Raw genomic sequence first — 20,234 nt, 5'->3', positions numbered from 1 at the left:
TCCTGATGAACACTGGCAGAATAAGACTATATTGTTCTGACAATGAGATGACGGCTAAACAACAGAGGCTGTGGAAAAATCCGATTTAGCAGAGAGGGGAACGCCCTCATCCAGCTGAGCAGGAAGGTGAAATAAACTTAATGTATGCAGTTCTTTCAGCTTTCGCCGTCACGCTGTCTTTGCACGTGTGTGTTGAACGTTGGCACACTGCAGGGAGTCATGGACGGCCCGTCTATCTGCAGGCAAAAACCTAATCAGATGTTTTTTAAAACAAGCGTAGTGTTTGCATGTAGATTGTGGCAAACAGGTTCTTGTTTTTTAAAAAGATAAAGGTATGTTTCCATGAATAATTGGGGCCAGCTGTGGGCCAGCTGTGGGCCAGAGGCCTCACCGAAGGAAGAGACACAGCACTGCTCTGTGGGATCATGTTTTTATCTTTGTTCTTGGACAAAATAAGAGAAAAAGATGATTTTAGTGTTTTGTCCATGTACTCACCACTGCAGGCCAGTTTGACAGATGTACCAACCCAGTAACTGTGATCAGCTCAGATTAGGAGCTAAATACAAACTGATGATTTTCCAGCTGTTTATGTTACAAATGTGTCGTTCATACATTTAAGAAACAAATGAAAGAAAACAATAAGACGAGAACATGAAACTCTTCTGTTATTGTTGAGTTTCCTCCTAAAATGATTGATTTATAGTTAAGGTCACATTATGTAGAAAAAAAGGTTGGTGCATATAAACAGTGAGTCAGCAAAGAAACACGAGTTCATGCGTCTCAACACGAAGGGAACAAAACAGTTTCAGCCCTAACAGATGTCAAAGCATCCGAATTCACAGCAGCCCCAAGATACAAGTTCTGCTTCCGTGCGTCCACGCCTGTTTCCAGGTTTGTTTGTTTCTTAGCTAAACGTCACTTAACGACCACCAGCTGTCAAAAAGTGAAATTATTCCTCAGCTAACACATCTGTAAATATAATCTGTACATGTGAGAAATCTTTGGTGATATACGACCAGCTATAGATTGCTGTGCCTCTGCACAGCAGCAACACAAACACAGCCACAAATGCACACATGCACGCCTGCGGTTCGTCTTAACGACTGTAATCAGCTGTAATCAAAGCGATCTGTGCGTCTGCTGTCCTGTCTGCAGCTCGGGCCGACACCAGGCTCACGCTGTGCATGCTGGGAGAGTCGTTGTGAGCGTCTCAGCTTCAGGCCTCGCGCTGAAGCAGAGATGCTTCCCCTCGCCTGGAAGAGGAAGTAAACAAACTGGGGCAGCTGTCCCAAAAAACAGCCACGCAGCATCACCTCGATTCCCCTAAATGGAAGATTGTTTTTGCACAGTTTACAACAAGAGCCGCATCCTGCGTCAGCAACAGCATCCTGCTTAGACGTACGGCCGTCAAAGGAATTAAAGTCCTCATCAGACACCTAAATGTTTGGTTTGGTGTTGTTTGTGTTCTTCAGGAGGCCAAAGGCTCACGACATCATGTCAGGATCAGATATGAATGAATTATTACATAATGGGAGACTGAAATAAAATAACATACTTATTTTTATTTTAATCCCCCCAAGGAAAGTAGAACAGCTCATTATGAGAAAATAACTCTAATGAGGTAAAAATTACACAAAAGAATTAAATAGAAAAATAAAGTAAAATGAAATACATGATCGCAGTCAGTAAAAATCTAAATAAAAAACAATTGAACACCATGTGAAGGCTGAATATAGAACTATAAAGTAAAATGGGTCAAAAAGTGCAACAAAGCCAAATAAACAGTTACTAAATACAACAGAGTGTAGAGAGTAGATGAGAAAACACAATAAATCAGCTCTATAAGATAAAAATTTGCTCGATGGATGAAATAGAAGAATGAAAACTTCTTGCAGTGTTGTTTCAGTGTCGTCTGATTTGGTGATATGAGCAGCTGAAGTCTGGATGCTTTCAAAAATAGTCCTATGAATAGTTTAAAGTTGGGGTCACATGACAGGTGGGCTGTTATTATTACACCTGGTGAGCCTGGATTAGGACTGCTGCTGTTTAAAAGTGTTTTTATTTTCTAACGGAGGATATTTAGAGTAATTTTAAAGAGTAACACTTGACAAAATGAACCGTCTTTTATCTTTGTGAGAGCACGCTGTTGTTTCTGATCGCTTTTATATTATTTTAGTTAATTACGGTAACTTTTCACACACCAGCTTTTACTGTAACTGTAAAAACAAACACCTAGACTCTGTTTTGGATGAAGCTCCAGCTGATGTGCTTCAGACTCACGTTAGACTTGTTTAATCCAGGTTTGGTTTTAGGTTTTTGTATATCTGATATATTTTCCTGTTCCCCTTTCGTCACGGCAGACTAACTTCCACGATGTTGAGATCAGAGCTCTGCGTTTAACCGAGATTTGTTAAACTGTTTGCTAACAACAGGGATTTAAAACCAGCAGACGTTTCATTTTACAGCTCTGACCTGATGCGTTTCATCTTCATCTTTGCCGTAGTTGTCCTAATACTACGTTCTGAACAGCAGCACTGAAGCTCATGGTGACACCACAACATGAACATTATAAACCTTGTTGCTGTCAAACTGCTCGTCTTCTAGACATAAACAGACTGAAACTGTTGATACTCAGGTCCAAACACATAAGTCACAGCAGCGTTCGCAGCATGGGGCCGGGTGTGTTTGTTTCTGTGACCCACACCTCCCGGTCAGATGGAGTCTGATCTGATGATTCACAGCTGTCGTCTCTCCTCAGGACCAACGAGCAGCTGGTGGCTTTCCTGTCCAAATACCGCAGCATGAACTTCATCAAATCTCACGGCAGAGACAACGCACGGTAAGGCATGCGTGCCCCACGGGCCTTTATTAAAACAGTGCAATGAAGTGAAAAACAAGCTGCACAATAACTCAGCGTAACGTTGGGCTGCGGGCCGAGCCGCTGAACCTGAATCGTGGATTCATGGAACAACGATTTGAAGCTCTCGGCGTTTGTGAGCGTAAAGCGGGGAGATACTTGGAAATGCTCCTGCGCTTCGAGAAAATGATCCCAAAATTATATCCAAGTTAACCAAAGCTCGGTTCCTGGAAAGCCCTCGAGGGGCCAGCGCAGTTCCACTGAAACATCTTTGGCTGGATTCACAGAAAGGAAATCTATGTGAAGGAAACACTGCTCGCTTTCAGGTTCTTTACATAAGCCTGTGTGTGTCGCAGTGTCAGATGCTGATATGAAATATCATATTAAAACAGACATAAATACAACATGTGGGCTAAACACCGCACTCTGTTAGGGTTAGCACTGGCTGCTGCCCCTCATCCTCCAGCCTTTGAATCACAGAATAGCTGATGGGAGCTGAAACGGGATTTCAGACAGAGAATAGACTGATCAATAAATCAATAATAGATCAATAAAAACTGGTCTACTCTGCATTAAGTAAAATAAATAACATTAAAGGTTAAAAGGTGTCATTATTAGGGCCTCATTACAGCACGCTTCAGGCTGAGTAATCGTAAGCGTCCTCTCAGTTTCATCCGTAAACAGGGCCTGGACCGTCTCTTCTACGAGTGCGACACCCACATGTGGCGTCTTGGAGATCGAAAGATCCCAGAGGGCATTTCTGTGGATGGAGGCTCTGATTGGTTCCTGCTCAACAGGCGCTTTGTGGATTATGTGGTCAACTCCAGGGACGAGCTGGTCGGCAGCATGAAGCGTTTCTACGCCTACACGCTGCTGCCCGCCGAGGTAACGCACACGCACACACATGTATAGAACTCTTCAGACACGCCACGCCGATGCAGAGTCTGTCATTTTAACAAGAAAAAAGTATTCCAGCAGAAACGATCCCGGGACATCCTCCAAGTCTGTTCTCTGAAAATGAGGCAATATTTCAGTTTTATTTCACTTTAGGAATATTTGAAAAACCTGAAACACTTCTAATTTTTTACATGAGTCTCTTTATCATCACAATCTTTTTATATATTTGATAAGTCAAAAAGCAAAATGAGATTTTGGTTTTTTTCTGCATTAAATGCATAAAACAGCCAAACGATGATGACTGATACACGTACCTCTCCCTCCTCCAGTCCTTTTTCCACACCGTGCTGGAGAACAGCGCCCACTGCGAGACCATGGTGGACAACAACCTGAGGCTCACCAACTGGAACCGCAAACTGGGATGTAAGTGCCAGTACAAGCACATCGTGGACTGGTGCGGCTGCTCGCCCAACGACTTCAAGCCCTCAGATCTGCCGCGCTTCCAGGTAGGACGCCACACTGTGCAGCATCATGTGACATCACAGCTGGCTTAGAGCCAATCAGGGCCCAGCATAAAACTTGCATAAGTTCAAAAAATACGTGGAGACTTGTCACTTACGTGTAAAACCAGCACAGACACGAGTGAACGCAGGTTTGTGTTTGGAGTGAGTTGTCCTGTAACACCGGCTCACATCCCAGCAAACACTTGAGTCTGAGTTTAATGAGTTGCTGACTGTGTCCATGAAACATGATGGTCCAGTAGAATTAGCTCAGCCTGAACCAGCTGCACACAGCTGGACTTGTTTCTGTCAGGATGATGTGCACAGACGTCTTTTGTAGGCTAACCTGGACGTTAGCATTGCCTGGTTCCCTGCTGGGATTTTCTCTGTAAACTGTTGTTACTGCAGAAAAAAAGTCATTGCATTACATCTTCACACATTAATACAACTTTAATGATTCCTGAAGCATCAATAATATCATTAACATTAGTGTGTAAGTGACTTAAACACTATCACCGCTAACTGTTTAATGTTCTGGACAGTTTCTTGTTCAGGGTCAGCAAAACCCTTCATCTTAACCAAAGAGCTTCCTCCATCACATGGGACACAACTAACCAATCAGAGACTCGGACTGAAACGTGACATATGAACATGTATATATTTTTAGTAAAATGATTCATGAGTTAACGTTTGAATCTTATATAACCACAAACGCATTAAAAACATTTGCTTTGAGGAATAAGAAGTACAAATTGTTAATTTCCAGGTTTCCTGTATACAGGCAGTAATCACATAAGCAGCACAGCAACACCAGTGACATTTGTGTGGGTTTGTTTTTTTTTGTTTGTTTTTTTTAGCAGAACTACACAAAAACTGATTTGAATTCCAGAAAAGTTCATTCGGACGTCTTATTGTAGATTACATTTTGGTGGGAAACTGAGGGACTGTTTGTGTGGCTGTTTTTGTTTGTTTGTTTTAAATAACTTGTGAATTTTAGGTCGACTCTGTGGGTATGAATTAGCTGCTAAAACATTAGCATTTTCTGTCTCTTGATTAATGTGTACTGTCCCCTAAAACCCCGAAAGAAAAACCTTGGGAAGCCCTACAGAGAAATCTGTTAACAGTTAAAGATTGAACTGAATTTGAAAAATCAGATTCAGAAGTGAAGATGCCTGCAGAAAAGAGAGACCCGATCTGATGTGAACAAATAATTCGTCCTTCAAAAATTCGTAACAACGAACCAAATCCCTTCAACAGTAGTTCCCTGATAGAGGCAACTTTTGCTCCTAATATTTACCAAACTTACATCATTAATTTACGCAGACCAGTGACGAGTGAAGCTCACCGTTTGCAGTTTAGCGTGCATACAGTTGCAAGCTGCTTTGGAACCCACCCAGCCTCCCGTTTTCCTGCTGTTCCCGACCTAAAGTCAGATCTGTTGTACTGATGCAGCTTTTTCCACCTCTGGCTAAAAACAGAGTCTCGGCCATTATGAGCGGCTGTAAGAAGATCCTGTCACAGTTATGATTGGTGGTGTGAGAACACATGAAGGCTGGATAAATCCACACTTGAGATTTACTCATATGAAATCTGGTAAATTTGTGGCCGTATCATGTCTCAGAAGCTCCGCCTTCTTTTCCTCCTGAGGTCACCAGAGATCAGAATAGCTTCGCATTCACAAATTAGCAGTGCTGCTTTTACTTCCAGCAGGCGGGCCTCAGCTCGCTGTAACAACAGACCTGAGGACAGCGCCTGTGGTGGGGCTGCTGATGGCTTCTATAAGGAGAGCTGATCCTGGAAACGGCTCTGCATTTATGGCAAAAATATTTTTAGAGCTCGGTAGCTCCCCAAAACTCACTGCTGAGGTTTCTCAAGGTTGTCATTATTATAATGTCGGGTTTGCCAGTTGGAAAAGCAGCTCAGAGTCCTGGATATAAGGGTCACAGGACATATATGTACATACGCTTTAGTTTTTAGACTAGGCCCCAATGAAAAATAATAAAATGCACTGAAAAATCAGTCATTTGTAGCAAACTGTTTACATATACAGCATCAGTTACTGCTCGTTTAGTTGTTGACTTCTTTAAATCAGTTGGAAACATTTCACAGATAATGTGCAGACTTGTAACTGACCAAAGTACGTGACGAGCAAAGACTTCACTGGTGCCGGCGTCTGAAATGTGAATACTGTGGTTTCATTAGGTTCCTCTGATGGGAAGCTTGAGTATGTTTGGCTTTATTTGTCACTTTAAATGTCAGGTTGGGAGTTTGAAGGCTTAGTTTGGTTTCTGTTGGACAAACTGCTGCCAACAATAATCAGTAATGGGAATAATGAGGGAATACGGCTCTGCTGGAATAACCTGAAGGATAAAAGGGTTAAAGATGATATATCTGGGCTAAATAAAGCTCCAGCATCACAGTCTTGCCTGACCTTTGTGGGCACAGCGGAGAGCTTGCAGTTAAGGTAGATTTATATGATTCCCTCTGATCTGATGATGGATGAAACAAAAAGGCTCCCTGACTCTGTAACTAGTGGTTTCCACTGTTGTTTAGCTACAAATCGCCCAGAATAACTTCTCAGAGGAACAAAGCTGCAGGCTGCTCAGGCCTTCTCATTAGTCTGGGGTTTCCTGGCTCGCCGGTGCTGCCGGAGCCCACCGAGTTGGCGTGGTGAGGTCACACCCTCCTGGTGACATCATATAGCCACGCCCTTCTTTCCTGCAGTTCTTCTTCTCGCTCTCAGCCTCTTCGTCACTTCTGTCCCACATGTTCTGAGCACTTCTGCTTTTTATGATCGGCAGCTAAACCAAGAGCTCTTTGAATTCTCAATAATAAGGATCCAGTGTATCAGTGCAGGTCATACACTGCACACCTTTATGAAAGAGCTCCTAAACTCCAGCCTTTTGTGACCTGCGTGAAGCGATAGCCCTCGCAGGACCTGAAGATCTGATTTGTCTCTGCTGAAAACCAGCAGAGCTCAAAGCAGATGTGATGCCGTCCCATCATCACAAACCTCAAAATGTTTTAAATGTTTATTCCTTTATGAGCTGAACCATAATACAGATTATTACAGCAGCTGTTTCTCTGCTGTGGCATAAAAATTACATTCATGAGCCGAGAAATTTCACCAGTTAATATTTGATATGATTCACCTTTTTACTGGAAACCAGTCCAGGTGGCGACCTCATAAAGTTGTCAATGCGAATGTTCGCCCGGTACTTTCATTACTACCGTCTGATTTGATCATTTTCGTGTCTTTTTTCCCATCACAGCTATTTTAGGAAAGAAGGAGCCGTTCACGTCTCCTTTGAGATCCCAGCATGATGTCAGGCTTGTCTGTTGGGAGTGGTTTGAGTTTGGAGCCTGGGAGTGAGAACATCATATGGCAGACCTTCAAAATGCTGCTTTTGGTTTCCAGACTTGGTTTTAGGTTAGAATCAGGTGTAGGTCGGGGTAAGCTGTCTGGGAATGTGCTGACTCACAGGGTTTTCACATGGACTAATGTGTTCCCGGGGAGGTGCCGGGCCGTCCTTCCACTGAGAATAAAATGATGCAAAGTATGTTTTTCCCTCAGTGCGCGTTTAAAAAAATGTGTGTGATGCTGAGTCTTTTACTGCAATGACAGTTTTTAACGTGTGAAGCTGCATGCTGGGGGTTTCTGACTGAAATCGTGATCATCAGTATGAGCTCGGTGGCTCTGTAGCTGCCGAGTGATGAGTTGATGTTTGTTTACATTTTAATTTCTATTTATCCGTATAGAAATTCCAGAGCTAAAACATCTGGACATGTTGTCATGTGACTAAAAACAAGTGAAAACTAAATATGTGAATAGAAGCATAAACTTTAACGGATAAATTGTTAAAATACTTAAAAGGATAAATGGTTGAAATTGTTACAAGAAACAAGGACATTATTTGGTTTATTATTTCTAATGCTTTAGTGATAAATCTTCCATGCTTATAATTGTAAATGGGTGAAACAGCAGAAAGTAAAGGGTAAAAGGTTTAAATGTGCATCGTCAAACGTAAATGGTTTAATGTGGCAGTGAGTTAAATCGCTGAAAGTGAAGCTAAGTGGTTGAAATTGTTATCTGTGAGTGGTGTTGATGGATGAATGGCTTACAGTGCAGTGGAGACATTATAAAAGAGGTTAAACATTGCATTAATGGTCAAAAGCAGAGGTAGCTGTGAAGTTAACGCGGGTAAAGTAAAGGCTTCAGTGTTGGAGCTGTTGGGCTGGTGGGAAACTGACTCATTTCATTACAACGTTCATCTCACTGCACCACAGCTGCAGAAAGCAGTGACTGAGGCTGCTGAGCTTCATGTTTTTCTTGGTAAACATCAGTGATCCTGCAGGTATGCTGGACGTAAACAGCATGAATAAACCTGTTTGTGACAGCAAGGCACCATGGGATTGTATTCCTTGTGTTTGGACTCATTTCAACCAGTGAGTCAGTGAAAACAGTAAAATATCTTCTTTGTGACCATCAAACTGCCTTTTATTGTGCACATATCTTCATCCCTCCTCGCCTTGTCTCTCCTGACCGCAGCAAGCGTCCAGACCCACCTTCTTCGCCCGGAAGTTTGAGGCCAGCGTCAGTCAGGAGATCATCAGCCAGCTGGACGCCTACCTGTTCGGAGCTCTCGCCTCGGGAACACCGGGTCTGCAGGCCTACTGGGAGAACATCTACGAGGCAGAGACAGACGGACCCGCAGGCCTGTCGGACTCTGCGTTCACCCACTACCACGCCTTTGCTCGTATGGGACTGTCCCGCGCTGCCAGCTCGCTCCAAGGACATCCCAGCGACAACAGCTGCAGGTACGAACAAGGGTGCTGGGCTCCAACCACACGGAAATCCCAAGCGTGCATGTGCATGTATGCACTGGGGTTCAGAATTGTCCCAGAAGCATCCAAAGGCTCTTTTGTTAACACCAATAACCACAAATGGGAGCATAAACGTTCAGAGTGCATCGAATCATGACGTGTAACTTCAGAGTAAACAAACAGGAAGTGTTGTGCTTCACGGCATCAACAGAAAAACATTTTCGGATTAGCAGAAAAATGATTCTCACAGCTCAGATTATTGACTGTCACCGTTTCACACATGGATATTTTCCACAAACGCCACACAGCAGGAATCGATCCACTTCAGAGCCACTCGATACTGGAACCGCTCCGTGTGGTTTCGTTGAGGGGTCTGCATGCATGGAGCTTGCAGGAATAATGCCCACTCAGTAGCAGTAAATGTGCCCGACTGTGAGCTGCGGTGTTCGCACACTGGCCCAGTCTGACGTCACTGACGGGTTCCAGCCGGCTAACGTATGATCGTGTGATCCATCTGCATCAGGCATTACGTTCTCTCACACCTCTGTCAGATGATGTTTACAGAAGCTCAGGCTGTGTGAAAATGAGTTATGTTGCTCAGGTTTCCTGCTTTCTCTATATTAATCAAATGTAGTGCTGTGCAAGCTTTAATTAAAATCATACTGAAAACTTGGCCTACATAAAGAGTCCAAACACGTCAGCCAAAAAGCCTCTTTTTGGTTTGTAAAGAGGGAATTTGGGTTGTTTTGCTCAGGTTATTTTTCGAGCTCAGCTCCTCACCTGCAGGCAGGAAACGAGATAAAGACCTCGGCTTTATCAGGGGCAATCAGGCTGGGAATAGCACAGGGTGTTGCATGGGCGAGCATCCATCTACAGGCATAATCGTGTCTCAGGATCCCTTTTTCCCCACAGTTCTCATTTATTATCTACGTGATCGGCCATGCAGTGCAGTGTTTGCAGAGCCTTCAGGTTTGAACTCCAACAACTTTGAAACTGTAAAGTGAAGATGAAGCTGTTGTTGGTTTGAAGCATTCGTCTCATCAGGTTCAGCTCAGTGTTTGCACGGCTGTCAGAGGCTGGAGCAGAGGTGCAGGTATCACCTCCATCAGTTTCCATCAGTCACTGTTATTATTGGCCGTGCCAGTAAATCGTGCTTTTTGCAGAGAAAGAAACTGTGCAGTCGTCTTCTCAGGGGAAAGGGGAGGACTAGCAGATGAAATGTCTTTCCGCCAAACTGGCCACCGCTGGTGTTTGTGCAGTCCAAATTAAATATGAAGATAAGGCGAGCTTGTTCCTTTGTACAATCAGGCTTCAGTTTCTGCACAGGCTAGATTTTTCCAGCTCCGTCTCTCTCACAGACCCACAGTAGGTACAAGGAGGTACTTGTTGCTGGAGCTTGGGTGGGGACTGGTGGCTGGCATGGGTGGGGGCAGCATTATGGGAGTGTGTGTGTGTGCAAGGGGAAGTAGGGGGTGGTTAGAAAGGGCCAGTCTGTTTCCTTCAACCTGTGATTTCAGTCGGAGACCTCTAAAACCATGTCTGCAGTAACATAGATGCATTTGAAAGCAGGCAGACACGGTTCCCTTCACAGTGGTGCTTTAGTTGGTTTAACAGGTCCTTGGAGATTCTCCACATCCTCTGTAGAGATTCAGGGATTCAAGCTGTCACGTTAAGAAAAAGTGTTTTCCAGGAAAAACATTCGCCTGCCCGTCCGAATGGAAAAGGAGAAACAGACATAAACACCTGAAAGACGATTTTGATAATAAGGTGAAGCCATTCATCAGGAAATGAATGATAGCCGACCTGATGTCATTCTTCAAAGAGCTGGTTTCACATTTGGAGCAAAGTACCTTTGCATGAGTCAAAATAATCCTAATCTGTGTCAGTAAACGCTGGCCGGTCCATCCTCTGTCTGTCTCAGCGCCCTTCTTCTTTGAGTTGTCTTTAATGGGATTGGCTTCCCCTTCAGAGCAGAAAGTCAGAATCGTAGCAGGATGGGGGGAAGTGCAGCTCACAATCAGAGCAGAAAAATGAACATGTTAAGGACTCTTTTACATAAAGATTAAAGAGCAGAAAACTGTCTGAATTTGAGCATTTACAGAGTTTAAAGCCTGAGTTTATTATATATACGAGCACTACTGCAACAGTGTGTACACAACAGAAGAAAATGCAGAAAAGGCTGCAGAAAGGGAGATAACAGACTCCATAAGCCTTAAAATCTAATCATCAGAAGCTCTGAATGTTGTAATTGAGGCTGGATCCAAATGATTGGCATTACTGTGGAGAGCAGTCACATCCTGGGTGCATCTCAAAGACAACAAGGGCAGCATTACCTGTAATTTACTACCATGTTGAATTAACCACAGACAGTCAGTGCTGATGTTTCTGTTGTCTTCTGCGAATGGGGACATGTGACTAACGACAGCCAATCAGGCAGCGAACCTGAGCGTCAGCATCATTCCTAGGGAGTCTGAATTTCTACCAGTCCAACAATACTTGGAAAAAAATAAATAAAAAAAATTAAACAGGAGGAGTTTTTTAGGAGAATGTAGGTTTAAGTTTTTAAAAATATTTTTGGAAAAAACTTGGAGTAATTTGGAGCCATAATCCAGCAGCTGCCTGTGACGTTACAGTGCAAAGCAGGGAACTCCAGGCCTCGAGGGCCGGTGTCCTGCAGGTTTTAGATGTGTCCTTGATCCATCACAGCTGATCTAAATGGCTAAATGACCTCCTCAACATGTCTTGAAGTTCTCCAGAAGCCTGGGAATGAACTAATCATTTGATTCGGTGTGTTGACCCAGGGTGAGCTCTAAAACCTGCAGGACACCGGCCCTCGAGGCCTGGAGTTGCCCACCCTGCTGTACAGTAATGCTTAAAGCGTTTCCTGTATCCATCGTTTGCACTGAACACAGACCATCTGTGGAAACGTCACTGGTTTTCCTGCACATGAAATGTCAGATGATCACCAGACTCATTAAGATGAATTTTTATGGATAAATAATGTTTGAATCAAATGTTCATTTGATCCATTCTGTAGTTAATGGGAAAACGTAGGATTAACATAGACTGTACATCAAAGACGGCTGTCGAGAGCAGGATGGTTACATTTTGAAGGCCCAGCTTCAGCCATGCTGGCTTTTTTCACAGACAGAAATTACCACATGTAGACGAGCGGGTGGAGTGCCAGATAATTAGCCGGCTTGGTTAGCAAACTGCATTCATAGACTATGTGGGCAGACACGATACCTGCTAATTAGTGCTGAATAACATCCAATTAAAATCCTAGAATTTCACACATCAAAACTGGAGCCCAGACTTCTTGGGTGGCATGTCAGTACAATTAACTGCGCAGCAGGAAAAGTATTGGTCAGATGATTGTATTAAAAATGCTCCAAATACTCCAGAGGTCCAATTCAGGGACTCCAGTGAGGTGAAGCTTCACAGCTACAGTTACTTGTGCCATCCACCTGACGGTCAACTTAGTGAGATCCTTAAAAAAATCATTTTATTTAATTGATTAAATTAACAAACATTTTTGTGTTAGTCTGTAAACATCTTATCTGTAAAGTTGGGTATTTTAAACCGACTCGCTTTGAGACTGCCTCTAGTGGACGTTAGAGGAACTGCAGTTTGATACATTGTAACAAACTGCACTTCCTGTCCAAAGCATCATGTGTTCTCTGGTAAATGTCCTGTATTTGTATAGCGCCTTACTAGTCCCTAAGGACCCCAAAGCACTTTACACATCCAGTCATCCACACATTCATACACTGGTGTGTGACCACCACCAGTAGGCAACGGGTGAAGTGTCTCGCCCAAGGACACAACGACCGAGACTGTCCAAGCTGGGGCTCGAACCGGCAACCTTCCGATTACAAGACAAACACCCAACTCTTGAGCCACGATCGCCTCTGATACTAATAAAATAAGATATTTTGTCTTGAAGGATAACACGGGTTTGATCCACTTGGTGAAAGTGGGAAGGAAAAACTTTTTAACAGGAAGAAACCAGGCTCAGAGAGGGGCAGCCATCTGCTGGGACCAGTCAGGGGAGGAAGTTGTATCTACTTTATTGTATATGTGATTTAAATATGCTTTTTCTTTTTTTTCTCTCCTTTCTCAGGTACGTCGGCGTGAGTCACCCGGTGTCTGTGCACCTTTACTTCCTGTCCGACCAGTACCAGGGCTACCTGGTCCATCATGTGGCTACCAACCAAGCCTCTAACCAGTTGGAAACCCTGGAGACCTGGGTAGCCGCCAAAGACCACTTCACCCTGACCAGCTCTCCACATGCCGCTAACAGGCTCCAACACATCCAGGTCAGACTTGTGTCTTTATGAGGGCTCTCTTAACTAAACATAAACCTGGACATCGTTCTGCAGTCACCGTTTTGGGTTTATTATTACCTCAGTTTACATGCCTTAATATATTCTCAGTTACAAAAATGTCCCAGGATGCTTTAATGTTTTTAAGTCTAAGAAATGATTGATCCCTGCAGGGAAGTAAAAACAAGGACTAAAAGCAAATATTCAAAAATTAGAAAGCAGGTAAATAGAAAAACGTGTAGGTGAAAATACAAAAATTTAGAGTGAATCTCCAATCTCACAGGATTACAGAGAAACGAAAGACAGCAGAGACGTGAACAAGAGCATCCCACACACGGCCGATGTGACTGTGACGGTTGTACCACGCTGGGACTCCAACAGTTCAATATTTCTGCTGCAGAAATGTTAAGTTGTGGTTTTATGACCGGCTAGAACAGGTTAATTAAAGCCAACAGTGAACGCTAACAGATCAGCCCCCTGCAGTGACGCTGACGTATTCTAGAGCAGCTTTCACACATTTTCAGCCAGTTTCAGGAGAAACCAGTCGGAATACTTTGTAAAGTTTTCCTTTGTCACAAGACAAGAGCCAGAAGGAAGCGACATCACGTGTAACAGTGTGACGTAAAGTCTATAAAAACGAGTTCTTGGATAGAAGGAGGTCACTGATTGTGCGAGCTCGATCTCATCGGCCGGGTCAGTTCAAAGCCGGGGCCCTGGTGGCAAAACCAGCCAGCTTTAGATCGGATCAGCCACGAGGGACCAGCCTGAAGCTCTGAGGCCCAGGAGTCGACACTTCTGCGGTGTAGCTTGGGGCCAGACACGACATGCTTTAAAAGTGATCAGTAAAATATTAAAGTGAACTCTAAAAATATACAGGAAGCCAAAACCGGCCTGAACTAGGACTAAAACCAGTAAAGAAGCTGAGTTGGTGCATTCTGGCCTAACTGGAGGTGAGAGAGTGACTTTTTGTTGATGCCAGAGAGGAGAGAGTTGGAGGAATCGAGCCTGGAGAACAGCTGGTAGGCTCCTATCAGTAAACGCGTCTCACGTGCACCTTTCTCTAACCGATGTCTAAACTCTGTCAAGCTGCAGCGCATTCGTATAGACAGCTTTAAGAGTCGTCTCTGACCTTTCTGCTGTTCAGGTGGGGACCGACTGGGATCCTAAGGAGCGTCTCTTCAGGAACTGGGGGCGTCTCCTGGGGCCAGAGGACGAGCCGGTGGCCGTGCAGCGCTGGAGCCGGAGCCAGAGCCAGAGCAACCTGACTGCTACGATTGTCTGGATCGACCCCACCAACGTCATCGCCGCCACCTACGACATCCTGGTGGACGCCTCCGCTGAGGTCACACACTACCGGCCGCCTCTCACCTCCCCGCTGAGGCCCGGTACGTGGACACTGAGGGTGCTGCACCACTGGAGCCCGCTGGGCCAGACCAGCTTCATCGTGGCTCCTCTGGAGTTTCACAGGCAAAGGCCGATACAGCAAGGTGGGTGATCGGACCTCATCCTGCTTAGAAGCACGAGTGCAGGGTTTCCAGGAAATATACAGGACCAAGGGAGCTCTACCTGTAAAGAATAAGTGCAGGTTTAAAACCTCCCTGAGATGGGAAGTCTCTGTTTTGTGCTTGTTCTTGTGAGTCAGACTTGGACTTTTACACATCATTGCAAGTTTTCTCATCTGTTTTGGCTAAACCAAGTTTACAGCCTCATACTTTAGTAGAAATTCATTGGTGGTTAAAAGAAAACGTGTGTTCTTAGTAATCAGAGTACTTTTATCCACTGGATTCATTTCACTTACATGCACAGCGAGTTATTTCATTTCATTTATTTATAAAGCACATTTAATAACAGGTTGGGCTTAACCCTGGCACAAAGTGTCGGCCTGCAGAAACTCTCCTGGAAACAAGTGTTAACTATATGCAGGGTCTTCATACTTGTTCATGTCAATAGCAGATACTTAAATTACACAGAGCAGAGGCCCTCCTGTCACAGCTGTCAGCACCATGCAAACATATATTTATAGTGGCGTATCCAATCGCCCTCTTGCGCCCACACAGGGTCACCTCTGTCCGAATTAGCCTGCCCCAGGTTAACGCTCGGTTTGTTTGACCTCCTCGGGCCATGTGTGGGTATCCAGGGGATAACTGCAGGACTAAGTAAAGCTCGGTGCACGAATAGACACCGAGGTTTTACAGGGCGCTGCTATGAAGTGCAGGTGGTGCGTGACGTGATCCGATCGGACTGTTGTTGCACAGGCATCTGTAACTGGTGGCTGTACTTTAAAATAACAGCATTCACCTCCAATTAATTTAGAGAAGACTCCTCAAGCTTCTCGCTAATGAACTATTCCACCGATAATCATTAATTACATTTAAGCACTTTATTAAAAAGTTAAACAGTTCACAGTAAAGTTTGCAGCATTTTTGTTTGAAATGTCCACTCCTAGCATGGTTTTTATAATTAATGATAAACTAAAAACGTTGAGTGGTTTGGATTTGGTCAGATCTGTCTGCACAGCCCGTCTGAGGCTTTGCTGCACATGCACAGGACTGCGGGTCAGCAGGCTTCAAAAAGTGGCTCTTCATATTGTAAGCTCCTTAAATTTTACTCTTGAAATATGCCTCATGTTGCAGTAATTAAAAAGATGAAGACTTACTGTGAAACTTAAAAACATTTTTAAGCAATAAGGACTAAAAAAAAAAACCTTTAAAATTCAGAAAAATGTGCAAAAGATAGAAAGCTGTTATAACTGATACTGAATGGCTACTTGTTCTGTAGTGAAACCAGCATTCCCTGTCATGACCAGCAGGGGGCGACTCTTGGTTGTGAGACTGACCCTTTCCATGACGTGAAGCAGAAGCTTACAGAATGCGAACCTCGTGTGCAGCAGCCGTTAGTTTCTCACTCAGATCCTACTCTTGCTTCCAACTTTTATATACAGTCTTTGGGCCGCGGGGAACCAAAGAAACCTGAAAACAAAATGAAATGTGCGTCTTTGTTTGGATAAACATTTTCTGTGCTTACTGTTGTTACATTTGATTTGTTTCCTTATTTCTTACCTGCGTCTTACGTAGACGATGTTACTTTTTGTGGCAGCTCAGGTCCCAGTTTAACTCAGACTTTCTTTGTCCTTCTGCTGTTGGACTCCAGAGGACGCTCTGCGGCTGCACGGCGGACCAGCCAAGAACTCCTACATGGAGCAGAGCTTCCACGGCCTCAACCCGGTCCTGCAGCTGCCGGTGAGCCTGGGCGCTGTCGAGGAGGCCGAGGCCAACGCCAGTCTGACGGGGGCGCCGTTGCGTCGCTGGCTGGACGGGCTGCTGGAGGGCTACTGGTCCGCCTCAGACGTCTGCTCGATGGGCCCCAGCGCCTGTCCGGTCATGCAGCGCTGCCGACTCACCGCGTGGAGCTCCGCCAGCCCCGATCCAAAATCCGAACTGAGCCTGCCCAGAGAGGATGGGCGGATAAGGTAGCAGGCGGACGGACTGAGGGAGGATGAGGCGAGGGAAAATGAAGGAAAACACGGGGCTGACGTCCCGTTTGTGTCCAGTATTTATTTATTTAAAGTCTGTGAGCGTGAACAGAGAGGACAGATGGAGCATCAGAGGGAACAGTGGGAAGAGACACTGAGGAAAATCTTCTCCTTCAGTCCTCATTCGGTCTGCTCTCACTTTTATTTAGGACTACAAAGCTGTGCGTGCTCGAGTGAGTGAGTGAAAGTGTGTTAAGAGTGTTCGCAGAACTTTATACCTCTTGTTGTACGAGTGTCTCCCTGAGTTTAGGGTCACATGCTGAGAACAGACGTGGTTGCTCGTTCTTTAGGCCCATTATTTAAAATCTCCAACGTAAACCTGAATCAAGCCTCAGAATGAGATTTTTTTTATGCTACTAGTTTAAAACCCAAAATCAGCCTCTTAAAAAACAAAATCTGATTTAAACTGTGTCACAGGTTTTTTTTTTTCCTTTTGGCTCTGACGTCAGCGAGAAAGGATGTGCACAAAGCCTGTGAGATAAACAGATTATTTTGAACACTGAATCATGCAAAGCTACTCTGATGGAGTCCAAGAATAAAAATAGAGCTGGAAGGGAGCAGAACAGCCCACTTTAAGCACAGTATGTGATTTCTGAAAGCTTTTTTTTAAATGTCCTGTTGAGCTGGAAAAATTTCTGTTTTTTCTTCTTTAAAAAGAAAAATCGGTTTAAGTAAAATCTAGAAATATTTAACTAATAACTGCTGACATTTAACTGTAAAAATGTTCTTTTTTACATCAATGCCGTGTCTGTATGAACCATCCACAGAAGCAGCTGTAGATGCAAATCCCACCGCAGCGACTGTATCGATGATTTTGCCTTTAACCAGCTTTCCAGAGATAATGAGCCTGAAATCAGTTCTCAGCAACCACAGATCTTCTCACAGAGCCAGTTGGGTATCAGGGGAAATTATGATTAATCTTTTAAAGTGATCATCTATGGACAGAATATATTTAACGAGTTTTCTTAAGTTGTTCGGACTCTGTGTGTTTTCTTTCTGTGCCATGTCTGAATCCCTCAGACTTGAAGTGAGACGTCCGCGTCCTCTTTCCTTTAATCTGCACACGTTACAAAGCGACAAACTTTCTGCTGTACAAACGGTTACCCGATTAATTTATTCAAAACTTTTTCTTTTGTTTGTTTGTTTTTTACATAAATGGGACCAAAGCTGGAGCCCAGCAGCTCTGAAGAAGTTCTAAGAGTCTGAGCGTGTGGAGCACGAACGTGTCGGTTCTACGCAGGTCTGTGAGGGTTACATTTATTTACGGTTACATTAAGCGGCCATAATGAGTAGAATTTAAAACCTCTGCAGTTTAATACCAAATTCAACTCATTTATTTTTTTCTATTCAAACTCAAACCGATTCAGAGCCATTTTTACATCCGGTGTGTATTTTTCATATATCGAGCGAGTCTACGTAAAGCTGTGTTTTGTAAAAACCTGACAGATGATGTACAGTTTTTAAGTTAATGAGTATTAAGATGCAGATGTTTGGACTGTGACGGTGTCGCAGAAGTGGTGGCGTTGTGTGAAAACGTTCCTGAGATGTTCTGACGCTGGAGGACGGTCCCAGGCGAGGGCGTCCCGCTGCGCTTCGCCGCGGCGCCGTCCATATGTCCGACCAGCCCGTTCCTCCGTCTCCTCTTTGTCGTCGTCTCTCGCTGGGAGCTGTGCTGCTGTGCCTTAGCTGTTCTCCTGTCTTTAGGAAACCCTCCTGAAAGCATCTGTAAAGTCTAAAAACTGAAAAATTAAAGACAAAGATTTGTTGTGAATGCCTTACAAACGATCTTGGTGGTTTTAAAGTACAATTTCTAAAAAATAAAAACAATCTCCCTTTAGTTTGTGTCTGAGCTCGTGTCATACGTTCATGTGGCCCAGAGTCGCTGCAGCTTTGTGTTTACTAATGTTTGTCATTTTCTTTTGGTTTTTAATTCAGTTTTGTTTTATAGTTTTTTTAATAATGTGTGGAGGGCGTGTGTCACACACCAGGTTTAGGAGAATCAGCTGTTACAATAAAAACTGTTACGTTTTCTGTCTGTTTACATCCAGAGTCACACATCCATCAACGCCTCATCAGAAACATTGTAATAACTTTATCAAACATATGAAAACTAACGATATTTACTGTGTTTTTGTTTGTTTGTTTTTTTTTAATAGTTTAAGTCACAAGGATTGTTCCAGTTTTACAGACTAGTTTTATTTTAACTATTTTTTTCCCAATCTAGTCTCAGTTGAACATAATGGCCTTGAATTGATCTTCAGTAAAATCAGGATTTGAGGCTTGCTGATTGAAAACACTTGCAGATCTGCGTTGCCCTGTGGAGGCAGGGCAGGATGATTGTCTGCCTCTGAACTCGGCCGACAATCAGAACTACAATTCCTCTTCCAGGTACGACAGCCTCCTCAAATTCACCACCACTGATACTATTACTGCTGTGCTACAGAAGCCAAGATAAAAATCCTCTCCCCGCCAGAGATGACCTGATTTCTCAGGATCCGGAAGGAAGTGCTGATCCTGATCAAACAGTTTCCTTATTTGTATTTTGTCTAAAAAATAAAAATCCTTTAAAAAATAATAATGTGGGATCAGCTCTCCTGGATCCTGTCATCCTTGGTCCAAGTATCTACTAAAGCACTTTGAATACAACTTCGAGTGATGCTGTTAATAACAATAATCACATGAGCTCCTCGGTGAGGGTCAAATAGCGCACAGATGTTGAGGATTTCAAATCAGCAGTGAATGAAGAACAGCCAGAGGAGATGGCGTCATCACCACAGCTGATCGATGACACACAGCCGGAAGGACAGGCCTGATGATCGGGACCACGTGACACCGATTATATCTCAGTCACATTTACGCTTCAAGGCAGTTTTTACAATTTCAATAAATACCATTTTAATTCATATATTTCCTATTTTACATAAACGATTTAATCTCTTAAGCGTGTGCTGTAGAAATAAAACTTTAAGTTCTTCACAATGAGCAACTTCTTCAAAGTCCCATCAAAACACCAAAGGAGGTAATATTTGTGTTTTTGTTATAGCTCATTCTTCCAGTCCAGTCTTTTCGTCACCCACCTGTAGTTTGTCACAAATGTTGCACCAACCATTCAGACGTCGGCTGAAAACAGAACATCCCAAACACAGTAAAAGAAAAAAGAAAAGCAAGTCACTAACAGCACTGCCGCCCTCTTGTGTTCAATACTGGTACTACACCAGCCCCGGGACAGCTGGCTGGACGTGTTTGCGTCTCACAAATTAAATCTTCTGCTGCTTTGAGGGCCGTTTGACAAGCTACAG

General features: G+C 43.8%; 1 protein-coding gene and 2 long non-coding RNA genes across 5 annotated transcripts in view; 1 reads left to right on the top strand and 2 right to left on the bottom strand.

Moving 5' to 3' along the window:
- LOC309704874 (xylosyltransferase 1-like) overlaps positions 1-19,048 on the top strand; it is a 38,941-nt gene extending 19,893 nt beyond the window's left edge. Inside the window, exons 5-11 of one of the 2 annotated variants that reach the window (XM_082530347.1) lie at positions 2,759-2,839; positions 3,526-3,742; positions 4,084-4,260; positions 8,804-9,072; positions 13,202-13,397; positions 14,548-14,890; positions 16,554-19,048. In XM_082530347.1, the coding sequence (XP_082386473.1) occupies positions 2,759-2,839; positions 3,526-3,742; positions 4,084-4,260; positions 8,804-9,072; positions 13,202-13,397; positions 14,548-14,890; positions 16,554-16,876 (1,606 nt within the window). In that variant the 3' untranslated portion in view covers positions 16,877-19,048. The remainder of the gene's footprint in view (positions 1-2,758; positions 2,840-3,525; positions 3,743-4,083; positions 4,261-8,803; positions 9,073-13,201; positions 13,398-14,547; positions 14,891-16,553) is intronic. The other variant, XM_082530346.1, reaches the window with a different exon arrangement.
- LOC309704877 lies at positions 4,207-14,623 on the bottom strand. The gene is made up of 3 exons (XR_014276394.1): positions 14,533-14,623; positions 4,374-4,656; positions 4,207-4,273 (listed from the first exon to the last, which is right to left on the bottom strand). It is a non-coding gene; the product is annotated as an uncharacterized lncRNA (long non-coding RNA).
- Positions 14,881-16,547, bottom strand: LOC309704878. Of its 2 annotated transcripts, none has more exons than XR_014276395.1 (3): positions 16,463-16,547; positions 16,280-16,372; positions 14,881-14,969 (listed from the first exon to the last, which is right to left on the bottom strand). It is a non-coding gene; the product is annotated as an uncharacterized lncRNA (long non-coding RNA). The 2 variants fall into 2 exon arrangements; XR_014276396.1 differs by having other exon boundaries at positions 14,901-14,969; positions 16,240-16,372.
- Positions 19,049-20,234: the final 1,186 nt, after the last annotated feature.

Source organism: Aulonocara stuartgranti, assembly GCF_965226115.1.
Source record: "Aulonocara stuartgranti genome assembly, chromosome: 4".
Classification (NCBI taxonomy): Eukaryota; Metazoa; Chordata; class Actinopteri; order Cichliformes; family Cichlidae; genus Aulonocara; species Aulonocara stuartgranti.
This window is presented reverse-complemented; position numbering and strand designations above follow the sequence as displayed.